The sequence below is a fragment of the Ambystoma mexicanum genome, chromosome 12 (assembly GCF_040938575.1).
Source record: "Ambystoma mexicanum isolate Mex_15411 chromosome 12, UKY_AmexF1_1, whole genome shotgun sequence".
NCBI classification, from domain to species: Eukaryota; Metazoa; Chordata; class Amphibia; order Caudata; family Ambystomatidae; genus Ambystoma; species Ambystoma mexicanum.
This window is the reverse complement of record NC_090936.1, coordinates 477,477,644-477,491,237: the sequence shown is the minus strand read 5'-3', so window position 1 is coordinate 477,491,237 and position 13,594 is coordinate 477,477,644. Positions and strand designations below refer to the sequence as shown.

Here is a 13,594-nt window from a genome sequence, read left to right as displayed (position 1 = left end):
TAGCAATGGCTCATTCTAAAGTGATGACTTTCTTCATTCTGAATGGGTAATTATGCTCGAGTGGCCAGTGCTGTGTTCGAAGCGGTTTATACCATCCCTGTTACTCACACTCCTGGGATTGAAACATTGCTACTAACTTTCCACACACTCCTAAGAATGTGAGTGTGCATGACTGACAGACAGTATACACAATGATTGAAAAACACTCACCGTAAGCAAGCGGTTAAAGTATCACTTGAAAACGTACAATTTGTGTTTCATAGAAACGTATGTTTAATAGGTTGAACAAAGCAGTTCGTTCTTTCAGGAACTAAAACGTCACAACTGTAGAAGAACATTGGAAGGAAGAGAGATCCTCCTGCCAGCAGGCTCGATCTTTCTCAATCATTGATCCACCTGCATCTTCTCTGCCACAGATCGACGACCTCCTCATCCCCTGCCTGCGACTGGAATCACACCCACTCTTGCGCAACGCCCACCATCTCCCTCCCCAAGACTTGAATCACGACTCTCGCACATCCGTCAGGAAGATGATATTATCTACAGAAGAAAAAAAAAAAAAAAAAACACATTTAGAATTTCTACTCAATTCCTGTTCTACAAGGCGTACATTTGCACAACTTTGGACATCTTGTCTCATTTCTGCACTTCATTCTCAGGGTTTGTCCTTTCAGTGCATTGTGTTTCCGCTGCTCTCATTTCCCCGAGGGGCTTTAGGTCACTTTTGCATCATCACAAAACAGTTACTGGAGGGAATGCACTTTCTGCTGACCACCAGATCCTTTTATGCTTGGCCACACCTCCAGACATCTAGGCTGCAGGGGGAAGAGATACATTTAAAATATACATATGGGAGCCACACTTGCATCCATTGTGTTGCTAACTGGCATTTGTTTGTGTGCCTCTGGGCTTTCAAACGAGGGTTAACGGCAGGTTCATAGGAGCATGGGTGGGAGCGTGTGAAACTCCAGTGTGTCCCAAGTAGGACATGGTAGGTTTAGTGCTTCTAAGGAATGCCTGTGTAGCTGCAAAAGGTGATAGGCGGCAATTGTGTGAGGTGGTGGGACTGAATGTGTACATGGGCTGAATGTTTGTGGGAGATGGGTGCTAGTGTGCAGGTGTGGTAGGGTGTCTGGAGGTCTGTTGATGTGTGTTCGTAGGTATGTGGTAGCACTTTTTAAAAAAAAAATCTTACTTTTGTTTTGTTGCTTTATAGCATGCCAGCATGCTCTTTATTGCTGCCACCAAGTTCTTTGGGGGGGAACAGCAAAATGCCGCAAATCCAGCAAAAACAGTTATTTATTTGTATGCTTATAACGCGCCATAGCCCGCAGGCACCAGGGCGCACAGATAACACAAAAACAAAAACCAACAACGCAGACAAAAACGCAAATGCCCAGTGGGCCAAGAAGATAAGGGTTCTATGCAGGAGGTGACCATTGTGCGGAAGCAGGTTTTCTATTCGAATAAAAGTCTTAAGCCTTTTTCAAAACATTTGACAGCATCTCAATTGGGAGATGGTTCCAAGCCAGAGTAGCTATGACTGGAAAGGAGCAGCCTTTGCCCCGACTTCTCTTAATCCTTGGGCAGACGAGGCGATTGGTATTATTAGATTTAGTTGACCTACTCTGCGTTTGACGGGTAAGACATTCTTTCAGATAGCTTGAGGCTTGCCCAAAGAGGCACTTATGGGCCAGGGACAAAAACTTTAAACGTAATCATAGAAGCAAAAGGGAGCCAATGCAGTTCCCTTCTGGCCCAGATTATGAGCTCCCTTCTGGAGACACCTTTTATAATGCGAACCGCATAATTTAGCAAGGCTTGGAGTTTCTTTTTGCAATTTTTACTGGCTCCACCGAGCAAGGCATTACAATAGTCCATGCAGGCATTATGATGGCTCTGACCAACGTCGCGCAGTTCGTATTTGTAGCATATGGTTTAACCAACCTAAGAAGCCTTAGGTGGTACTGCGATTTGTTTATGACATTTGTAACATGCAGATCTGCACCTAATGACTGATCCACTATAACTCCTAAGGTCTTACCTGGTCAAAGACTATTGGAGTGACCATCAATAGTGAATTCTGCGTATCCCAGCCCCAGCTTTGACCTTGCTTGGGAAGATCCAAAGACCAACAGCTCAGTCTTTCTGCTGTTGAGGCATAGCCAGTGTTGGGTCATCAAATTCTTAATGATTTGGTAAATATTCTGTATGGTTCTTGGGTCATCACTCTAACTTCCACTCAGTTCTACCAGCAACGGAGTGTCATCAGCGTAGTTGGTGTAGTTCACCCTTTCTTTATCCAGGATATTGCACAGAGGGCGTAAATAGATATTAAAGAGTGCAGGAGATAAACAAGCTCCCAGCGGCACTCCACATTTAGACGGTAATTTCCCAGAGGAGGCCTGACCCCAACACACATCCTTTCCAACAGGAAGAACTCCAACCACTTCACCGCCGATTGAGAGCAATGACCTACTGAGGATAGTGTAGATAAAAGTTTCTTATGATTTAAGAGATCAAAAGTCACAGATAGGTCAAGATGCATCAATACTCCTGCCTTGCTCTTTGTCCATACAACTCATCATCTGGCTCTGAAGATCAAGTAGAACACTTTGTGTTCTCTGAAGCCAGATGATCTGGAATGAAGGATGTTGGCCTCTTCCAAATGTTTTTGTAGCTGCGTGGTGGCTACTCGATCCACAACTTTTAAAAGAAGGGCACATTTGTGATTGGTCTATAATTGTTGAAGTCTTTGGAGTCCAAACCTGCTTTTTTCAATAATAGGGAGACTACAACCTTCTTAACCTCTCCAGGGATAGTACAATGTCGGAAAGTAGCAGTAATAAAATGGGTCAAGAAGAGTGAAAAGATGGCAATATTATTTCAAATCATTTTAACTGGTATGGTATCACCATTACAGCAGGTGGGACCCATTTTCTAAAGAATGTCCTCCATAGTCTGTACAGAGATACTAGACAAATTAAAAGACATAGCATCCTCACTCTGCAGGGGCTTAATATGAACAGGTTCAGCGACTGAGGCAGGATCTGCTAAAATCGTAGGATGGGCTATAGTGACCTTATCTAAAAAGGCTTGTTGGACCTTACAGCAGTCTTCCTTGGTAGGTGAAACTAAATCAGATTTAAGATGTGATTTTTCCAGGGTTGTTCAAATTTGGAAAAGTTTCCTCTTACTATTTGAAGACCTCTCAATTTTACCTTTATTCCTTTTTAATATTCTTCCAGATGAATTTGTTTTCCCTTGTCTGGGTTCTGTTCCATTTACGCTCCGCTAAACGTTTTCCCTTAGGGTTAGTGACCTGCTGTGAAAACCAACTCTGATGGCTCCATCTATTTCTAACCACAGTCATCTTCACCGTAGCTATCCTGTCCAACATGTCGGCCATAGCCAAATCATATTTTACAGCTAGAGGGTCTGGGGGATCCAGATCTGACGTGTAATCCATAACACTATGTAAACATTTGTCAAGGTCACCCTTGCCAATTTTATTCATATTCCTACAGGTCACCTTTTTAAGGGGTTTCACCTGAGGAATAATTTTATTCGGGAAAAAAGTAATTTTAAAAGTCACAGTAAATGGTCTGACCATACACAAGGGACAGTACACAAGGGACAGTGTGGGACAAGTCAGCGTGCAGGTTTATCGTCGCAAACCCAGTCCAAAATATTCCCTATGTGTTCTTTCATTATTGTGAATACAAATATCAATACTCTTCAAATCTGCTTCAAGAGACATTGCTTCTTTATCTGCAGAGTTTTCCTTCCACCTGTTGAAGTCTCCCATGAGTAAAGTCAATGAATTAGGGGTATTAAAATTAGTTAAAAAGACCATAAGATCCTCGTTAAAATATGGCATCTCATTTGGGGGATGATACATCACATAAAGGTTGGTACAATGAACAGGGAGAACATTTTCAAATGAAGCAGTTTGCTGCCTTCACAAGTGGAGAGTACTTGGAAGAAGTGAAGATCCTCCCTTGCGATAAATGCTACGCTGCCTCCAGTACCTATTTCTCTATATTGTCCAAAAAAGGAGAAGCCAATCGGAGTAGCTGCCTCAATTGGACCACTGGATTCCTTAAGCCAAATTTCCGTCAAGGCTAAAACATCTAGATCATTGTCCAGAATAAAATCATGGATGTCAAAAGCTGATTTTGCCAATGACCCGGTATTCAGTAAGGCAACCTTAAAGGCTTGCCCATTCAGAGATGCAGGTTTCGCAAGAATCCTCTTGCGATTTAAGGCAGGGGTGACATCTAAAAGGTATCCTAGAAGTATCGTGCTTCATCTTGCCCAGGAACTCATTAGCGAAAGCAGGATAAGATCCAATTGACTATCCACATTTCTCTCCACTGATATCCCCTCCTAAATGAATGTAGCTTTGTCCATCATATGAATAATATGTATTTGGTAGGGGGCAGCGAGTATGGAAATCAGTAAGATAAGTTATAAGACCCTCATCTTACAATAGTAGAAAGCAGAGAAGCAAATATTATTTCAACGTGGGAAAAATTCGGCCGCCAGCAGTGTCAGCATGGACTAGCACAGACTGGCGCTGCGCTGACGCGCCCGACGTTAATTCAGAAAACCACACTAAATAGAGGTGGTATCAGTGGAACAGAGGGAATGTGAGGTGAACCCTATGAAGGCCCGACACCCCCCACACCTCCAAATAGCTATAGGTAGGTTGCCGGGAGGCCCTACAAACCCTCCAGCAAGAGTGAGCCACCATTGGGGCACCATTCTTCAGCCAAAACATTCAGGTTTCTTTGATTTGAAATCGCATTTTGGGTGAGGTGCTCAAGGGAAAAATAAACTATTCAAATCTATCACCCCAAAACCAATGGTCTGTCTTCATCGCTCCCTGTCAGGAATAATTTTAAAACATTTTTTATTCAGCACTGTGGAGCATTTATTTGAAACAAGGCTTCACAGAGCCATCTTTTCAGGCAAGACATGGGGCATGTGGGTTGGCGATTAGAAAGGCAAATCTTAAGGCAGTTTTTGCCACCATGTGGAAAAAATTGTGTGGGAGCCCCCAGTGATGAGATTTCTAGTGCAATTCACTAACAACTTATCACACAGGCAGAATTCCATACTAAATGCCAAACTGCAAAGCTACCGGAGAGCTGTTCTGCTTGCTGCGCACTGCTGGGTTGAACATTGAATGCAGTGCTGGAAATGGAGAAAAGAAAATTACTCTGGCAATGCCCTTCTCCTTGTGAGGACGTGCACAGCCTGGAGGCTTAGCCCAGGAACGTCACTAAACACCTCATCTCTTCATGGAACCCAAGACTGGTGATTTGCATAAAAGCAAAAGGCATTTTGGGAACAAATGAAAATATATTTATTTATTTTCAATAGGTCTATGCTAGTAATTGAGCAAGAAACCCTTTGACTAAACAATAGAAGTTATGATCTGTGTTTTGCATTGGTCACAACACTCACCATATCAAAAACAGGTCTGTAAATTCCAAGACATGTATACAATTTTGGATAGCCTCTGAACAGCATGCAAGACTTCCTCCAAGCTGCTTCTGCATTTAGTCTTGCGTGCCTGCCGCGTCTTCTACGCTGTCGATCATGAGAGCTCAGGTTAGGATCAACCCAGGCCCTGGGATGGAGCAGAGTTCTGGCAGCCCTCCGGCAATACAAATTGCCAGAGCTCTGCTCAGTCTTGTTCTGACCCATTTCCCATGCTGCTTGACACCGCCTCCAGGAGCGAGGCAATGTATACCTATGCCGAGATCAGACTTGGAGATTATGTGTGTACTGTGAGAAACCAGAAGGTGCCTGAGCTAGTCCCCAGGGATCTGTCATCCAGGTGGCCAGGACACAGCCCTCGCTTTTGGATCCAGTTTTTGGGAGTGGACCAGTGCGGATGATCACCTGGGTGAGGGGTCTTCGGGGAGTGGGACACCGGATGGCGAGACATGGTATTCCACTCCTTGTAACACCTTTACTCCACCCTACCGGGTATGATACGTGGGAACTTCACCATCCTTTTCACTACACACACTCTTCCACACGGACAGCCCGCTCTGAGAGAAAACAGACTCACCCGAGCAGTGTACCCGACATGTCCCACCATTATGGTCAAGCAAAGTCAGGCAATTATTGACAATCACTCACACCTGACTTCCATTAAACTTCCCCACACGGATAAAAGGTGGAGCACAAGAGCACACTCTGAGCGAGGCAAAGCACACGAAGGAGCAGCGGTTTCAAGAAGGCAGCTGAACGAGGGGAGAAAGATGGCAAACCAAGAAGGGTTTGCAAGGAGGGAAATACCCTTGACCGTTACTTTAAAAACCCATGTAGATCAGAAAACGTAAGGCCAGGAAACCCGGCTAAAGAATCCTGCATTGTGTGTCGGAGATGCCAAAGGCCGTCTTGCGTAGCTGACCAAGTCGGGGAGGAGCAGCAACCGCTGTGGTATAGTCCTTGGCTCCAAGAACAAAGAAGCGCCAGAGAAATCAACACAACCAGTGTGTTGGGGAGGCCAATGCAAGACCGGTCTGTGTTGAAATCAAGGATACAAGCGGCAACATTGTATAACGAGTGCTGGAACCAACATTGTTAAACGCATGTGATGAAAGACATGAGTAAAGCTAACTTGCTGATGAATGTGTGAACTTTGAGAAGGAAAGATATGAAACCAGTGACATTGGTCCAGCGCTGCGTGGGTGCTCAATCGAAGGTCTCTGTAAAGGTATTCAGCGAAGAGGTGGGATACTCTGAGACCCCCGGCCGGGCCATAGAGCCGAGGTTTGCTCAGAAGTACTTTAAGACGAGATAGCTGCACCCTTGAGATGGATGGAGGTGCAGATTCATTACTCCAACACCAATCAATAAGGACAACTGGATGGTTTGGCAAAGGGAGTCCGTTTAATGACAAGTACAGAAAACAGGGAGTCATGGATCAGCAGTAATGTGATCGTCCATCTCGCTTCAAACTCCAATGAGCTTCATACAAGTTGTAGCATTTATACTCAAAACTCGTCATCATTGACGAGCAACACTCAAAAGTTAATATGCATTTCTATTGGTTCGGAAAAGGTGACTTTACTATAGGTACTATATCTGTATATGGTAAGGAGTGAATGGATTGGGTAAACACTGTCAGGTGGGCATCTAAGCCCTTCTTTAAAAAAGGACTACTGTAGACGTCACTAAAAGTACGACGTCCTATTGGTTTTACTAACTATAGGACCCTAGATTATTTGGTCCATTTTGATTGGGTTGGCACCAACCCCATGCATACTTTTCCACTTCGCTTAGCAGCACACAAAATGGTCAGCCAGGTGTGGGGTGCCCCTTCGTTACCCAGCCTTCCTACGATTATGGTTACAATCAATCATTTCTTTAATAGGCATGTGTCAATTAGTTCACTGTGGTTGGCCTTGAAACTGCATCTTCTGTCTGGAAAAGTTCCGATATCTCTGCTTGGTCCGGTGCCAAGCGTAGGTGTGAACCCTTGCTTCTTCTTGCTCGGCTGGTCACACGATTCCTACACTGTGAATTTGTCTCTTTCCTCTCAATTTGTGTATTTGATTCTCATTTAGCCCGCCACCTGCCTACGTCGTCTTATCTCAACCTTTCAGAGGCAGGATATTCTGTTCTCAGTTTCAAGTAGATGTAGCTACTGTTCGCCTCTTATTATTATGACCTTGGCTTTCCTGGCACGAGTTACCTCTGCAGAGTTTCGATTCAGCCGGCTCTTCTCGTTTTGCTAAATATGAATCTTTCTCATTTGGCCTTTAGTAACCTGGGTTGATTCTGCTTTTGTGCAAAGTAGAAGGGAATAGTTTCTTACCTGTAACTCCATTTCTCCAGCATTGGTATCTTTCATCGATTCACATGCTTAGAATATTCCCCATCGTCAGACTGGGACCCCTCGGTACAAATATATAGCCTTTTCCTATAGGAAAACTTCCGACACTTTTGTGTCCTATCTATGTCCTATCTATGTCCTTTTAGGGCCCGCATACGCATGCCCCGTAGGACGTCGCGGTATAAAAGCCCCGCCCCTGCGGCTCCCTTCAGATTTCGGCCCCTCCAAAGTAGGAAAGTGGGGAGGCTGGCGGGCGCATGTGAATCCATGAAAGATACCAATGCTGGAGAAATGGAGTTACAGGTAAGAAACTATTCCCTTCTCCAGCATTGGATCTTTCATGGATTCACATGCTTAGAATAGATTGTATAGCAGTAAACTGGAAGACGGCGGTGAGAATGCAATGCAACATACATCCGCAAAAAATACATAATGCATAGGTACACAAGAAATAAGTTTACCCATATACCTGTACCTCCATAAAGCATACGGTTACCAACAGGTAGAAAAAACTCTCCACAGTGCAAAGCTTACCTTATTGAAACAGATGGCGCAGGACTGCTCTTCCCATCTGCACCTCGTCGGCATGCTGCCTCGCAAGGCAGTAATGGCGGGTAAACGTGTGGGGCACCGACCATGCCGCAGCCTGGCATATGACCGTTAGCGGAATTCCTGCCCATAATGCTGCTGAAGAGGACGTTGAGCTTGTAGAATGGGCTCTAGGATGCCCTTGCAGCAGCCTTCCGGCCTTGGAGTGGCAAAACACAATCATCGACAAGATCCACCGAGCCAGTCCTTGCTTAGAAATTGCATTTCCTCTCGTCGACGGACCATACGCGATGAACAGTTGTCGAGTAGACCTGAGTTCTTGTGTACGATGTAGGTAAAACTTTAGGGCCCTCTTCTCGTCCAAGGTATGAAGAGCTTTTTTCTGCTGCCGATGATGGGGTCGCGAAGAAAGTAGGGAGGACAATGGACGAGTGTTTGTGATACACTGTAGGAACTTTCGGAACAAAAGTAGGATTAGTTGCCAGAACCACCTTGTCTTTAAAGAATCTTAGGTATGGAGGGTCTATGACCAACGCTTGCAGTTCCGAGATTCTCCTAGCTGACATGATAGCAATTAAAGCCAACTTCCACGATATGAATTTCATGGCCGAAGTGGCCATAGGCTCAAAGGGTGGTTTCATTAAGCCTGCCAGCACTACGTTGAGACTCCATGTTGGTGGAAAACGTTTTATTGGGGGAAAAGTTCGAAATAAACCCCTCATGAAGTGTTTCACTAACCTGTCGCTGAATAAAGGAGACAACTGTCTCTTCCTCGTGAACCTAGAGATGGCCGCCAGGTGCACCTTTATTGATGTGAAAGATAAACCCCCCTCTGCCAAGTGAAGCAGATCAGGCAGAACTTGCTCCGGAGTCACCCTTAACGGGTGTAGTCCTTGTTGTCCTCGACGCCACTCACAGAACCTTCGCCACTTATAGGTGTAAGATTTGTTGGTAGAAGGGGCCCGAGCCGCTTGCATAATTTTCTGGCAATCCTCCGAAACGTCTAAGGTACCAAATTCCGAAAAGGCAGGAGCCAGGCTGTGAGGTTGAGACTGTCCGGGTCGTGATGCCACACCGTACCTTTGTCCCAGGACAGTGGGTTCGGGACCCTCAGAAACGCTATTGGTTGTTCCAGCGACAAGTGAAGCAGGTCGGAAAACCACGGTTGCCTCGGCCAGTACGCTGCCACTAGAATTACCCGGCAACTGTACCTGCGTATCCACTGCACCGTCCTCCGTATGAGGGGGAACGGAGGAAAAGCGTAAAGGAACTTGTCCGTCCATGGGAAGGAGAACGCCTCCCCCATGGAACCCTCCTGAGGCCATCTGCTTGCGAATTGCTCGCATTTCTTGTTTTCCTTCGCTGCAAAGACGTCCAGTGGGGGGTGACCCCATTTCTCGAAAACATTCGTCAGCTGAACTGTGTCCATTTCCCATTCGTGTATCTGGGCCATTCTTCTGCTGAGGGAATACGCTTGCAAGTTCCTCACTCCCGGGATATGGTGAGCCACGATGGATATCTCGTGCTTTAATGCCCAATGCCACACTTTCTGGGCCTCCATGGAAAGGGTCCTGGATCGCGTCCCCCCCTTGTTTTCTCACATAAAACATGGCCGTCATATTGTCTGTCAGCACTCGTACTCTCGATCCATTGATGTGTGGTAGGAACGCCTTCAAGGCCCATCGCACTGCTCTGAGCTCTAACACGATGTGTAGGAGTGACTCCGTTCGAGACCAACGACCTTGCGTTTGAAGAGTGCCCATGTGAGCTCCCCAGCCGGTTAGAGACGCATCCGTGACTATGGTTAGCTGGAACTCCGGCTCCTGTAGGGGTACACCACTGTTCAGGTTGTGGAAACTCTGCCACCACTGAAGAGTCCGAAGCAGTTTGTCGTTGTCGATGATTATCTTGTCTGACCACGATCCTTGGGCCTGTGTCCACCGGTCCACCAGGAACTCCTGAACTGGCCTCATGAATAGGCGACAGTTGGCCACCAGATGGATGCAGGATGCCATGGCCCCTAGGACCGAAACGTATTTTCTCACTGAAAGCTTGGTGTTTCGCCGTAGTCGACCCACCAGTTGATTGAGTTTTGAGATTCTGTCGAGGGAAGGCTTCACTAGCCCCGACTGGGTTTCGAACTGTGCCTCCAGGAACACCAACGTTCTCGATGGCATCAACGAGGATTTTTTGAAGTTTATGGCGAATCCCAGCTGTTGTGGAAGCTGCATGGTGGCTTGCAAACGGTGGTCGGTCAAAAGGCCGAAAAAAAAATCCTGAGTAACAAAAATCTCGAAAAAAAAGTCCGAAAAAAAAATAACGAATTTATTATTTTTATATATGTATTTTTTGTGTCAGGTAAGTAAAAAAAAAGGGTTAAAATAGAAAAAAGGGGGTTGGGGGGAACCCCCCATTTCGAAAAAAAACCGTCATAAAAAAAAAAAAAAAAACGATACTTTTTTTTCTGCCTTTTTTCTTCGTGATTTTTGTTTGAGATTTCTAATTTCGGTTTTATGACCATAAACCCTTGCAAACTTGTGTTGGTCGACGCTGGGGAGGATCCCCTTACCAGCCAGTCGTCGAGATATGGTTATACATGGTGGCCCTGCCTTCCTAGCCAGGCCGCTACTGGGGCCAGGCATTTCGTCAACGTTCTGGGGGAGGATTTGAGCCCTAAGGGAAGAACCGTAAACTGGTAGTGAGTCCGCCCTATCACAAACCTCAGGAACTTCCTGTGCTTCCGACACATTGGAATATGGAAGTACGCGTCCTGCAAATCCAGGGACGCCAGAAAATCCCCTTCTTGAACGGCTCGGATCACTTCCTGGAGCGTGAGCATTTTGAATTTTAGGCTCTTTAAGGACTTGTTGAGATCGCGTAAGTCTAGAATGGGATGCCATTTTCCGTTTGGCTTTTTCACGACGAAGTATCTTCAGTAAACCCCTTGACCTTTCTGTGATGCTGGAACTAATTCTATCGCACCTTTTGCTAACATGAGTGTTACCTCCTGTTGCAGTACCCTCAGGTGGGAATGAGCGACGAAATCAGGTGGAATGTGCGGAGGGCTGCGCTTGAATTGTAGAGAATGTCCGTTCCTTATTGTGTCCAGCACCCATTGATCTGTCGTTATTCGTTCCCATTCGTCGACATAGGCTGATACTCTTCCTCCCAGAAAGGTGTGTTGCCCGTCATTGCTGATCTTTGTTTTGCTTCTCTCTCGACGACGGATAGGATGGTCTCTTCCTGGAGGTCTGGAAGTTCCGGCGTCGGTTTGCTGCTTGAGAAGCACGCCTGTATCCCTGGGAGGGGTACGCCAACCTACTGAAGGATCCGTCTCCTGACGCAGAGAATCTGGAATTACCTGAAGCCCCTCTAAAGGGACGAAAAGACTTGTAGCTTAGGCCACTCTGGAGGGCACCCAATGAACGTGCTGTGTCAGAGTCCTCTTTCATTCCCTTCAGGGCCTCATCTACTTTCTCTCCGAATAGAAGGTCTCCCTCAAAGGGCATATCTAATACTTTGTATTGTACCTCTGGTCTGAAGTAGGTACACTTAAGCCATGACTGTCGTCGTAACACGACCCCATTATTGACTTGCTTGAAGCCCGATTCAGCGAGGTCCACCGCAATGTTTATTGCGTGATTGGAGGCTTCCTCACCCTCTCGGACGAGTAAAATCGCCACCTTCCTATGCTCTTCTAGAAGATGATCCAGCAACGGAGCCAGCCTCTGCCACATTTCTCTGTCGTATCTGGCTACAATAGCCAGAGAGTTTGCAGGCTTTACTGTAGTTGCTCCCACAGATAGCACTTTTTTGCCGAAGGCATCCTGACGTCTTGCCTCGTTTTCAGGCGGAGTCGTGCACTTGTGCTGGGCCTTAGCTTTCCTCGCCACTGCCGCCGACACCACCGATTCAGGCGTTGGTTGGGAGGATAAACACTTGGGTGTAGACTCTGGAGCCTTACATTTTTTCTCAAGGCGACCTTTTACCGCCGGTTCCGAAAAGGGGTGACGCATTGTCTGCAAACCCTCCTTCCACACTTGATCTAGGATGGGTATTGAAAACACTGACCTCCTTCTCTTACCCATGTGGTCGAAAAGAAAACAGTCCTTTTTCTGTTCCTCCTGGGACAAACCGAATTCCTTACACGCCTTCTCCATCATAGAATGGAATGATGCAATATCATCCGGGGGGGAGGGGGTGGACGGCTGAGCCGGGCTCCTTGGGGTTTCTAATTCCACCTCTGACTCCCAGGTTGGATACCTGGAGGGGGATGAGGAGATATCCGACATGGCTCCTCTGTCAGACTCCGAATCTGGCAGCTCACCTTCCTCTTGGGGTGCCTGTGGTGCTGAGACTGGTGTGCCTAAGTGAGTCGGTGGACGGGACGGTCCCGGCTCGTCGACGGGTGACTGTGGCAGGTTTACCTGAGGTAGCCTCTGGTCCAACGACTTTAATAAAGACAGAAGCATGGACAGAACCTCCAACGACAAAACAGATTGAGGATTGAGAAGAGGGGCAGACACCGGAACTCCGGATCCCCTCGTTGACGACTTGTCAACCACTCGTAGCCCGAGGTCTGCCGGGCCAGCTATTCCCCCGCTCTCGTCCTCTCCCGAGGACAGCAACACTGCCCTGCAGTAAAGTATCCGGAGGGATCGGAAACTTCAGGCCTCCAGGCTTCCTGTAGAACCTCCGTCGACGAGGCCACCGTCGCTGTCGTTGTCGGCGGGACGGTAGTGTCATGATCTCTGCTTCCAAAAGGTCAGGGTTTTCCCAACTCCCTTGGAAGCAGATCCATAACCCAGGTTCCGAGTGCCAACCAGTCCCAATTGGGACCTTTTGGACCCAGTCCTGGCGCCAGTGGCACCAGGCTCATAAATATGCCCAGTCCCAGCGCTGGAAGCGCCGGGCTCATAATGCTTGGGTGGACTTACCTGCAGCAGACCATGCTGCTTACTTGCCTGCCAGTTGAGCCTCTGATCCTCTTCTGTTTGGAACTACTTTTCCTGTTGGGTGGGGCAGGAGCCACTCCCTAGATTCAGAACACTGGAACTCTTCTGGAAAGCAGGAACTCTTTTCTTACCTAGGCGTGGCTGTGGAAGGAGACACCTAAGCACTACAGGAGGCTATTTAAACCACACCCGATGGATGAATCTTGCTTTGCGTTATTCTGCATCCTCTGCA

At 46.8% G+C, this 13,594-nt stretch overlaps 1 protein-coding gene across 2 annotated transcripts in view; it reads right to left on the bottom strand.

Annotated features, from left to right (window-relative positions):
* Positions 1 to 249: 249 nt before the first annotated feature.
* SSBP1 (single stranded DNA binding protein 1) overlaps positions 250 to 13,594 on the bottom strand; it is a 262,275-nt gene continuing 248,930 nt past the window's right edge. For both annotated transcript variants that reach the window (XM_069628751.1, XM_069628752.1), the window contains one exon: positions 250 to 540. In XM_069628751.1, coding sequence (XP_069484852.1) covers positions 503 to 540 — 38 coding nt within the window. In that variant the 3' untranslated portion in view covers positions 250 to 502. The remainder of the gene's footprint in view (positions 541 to 13,594) is intronic.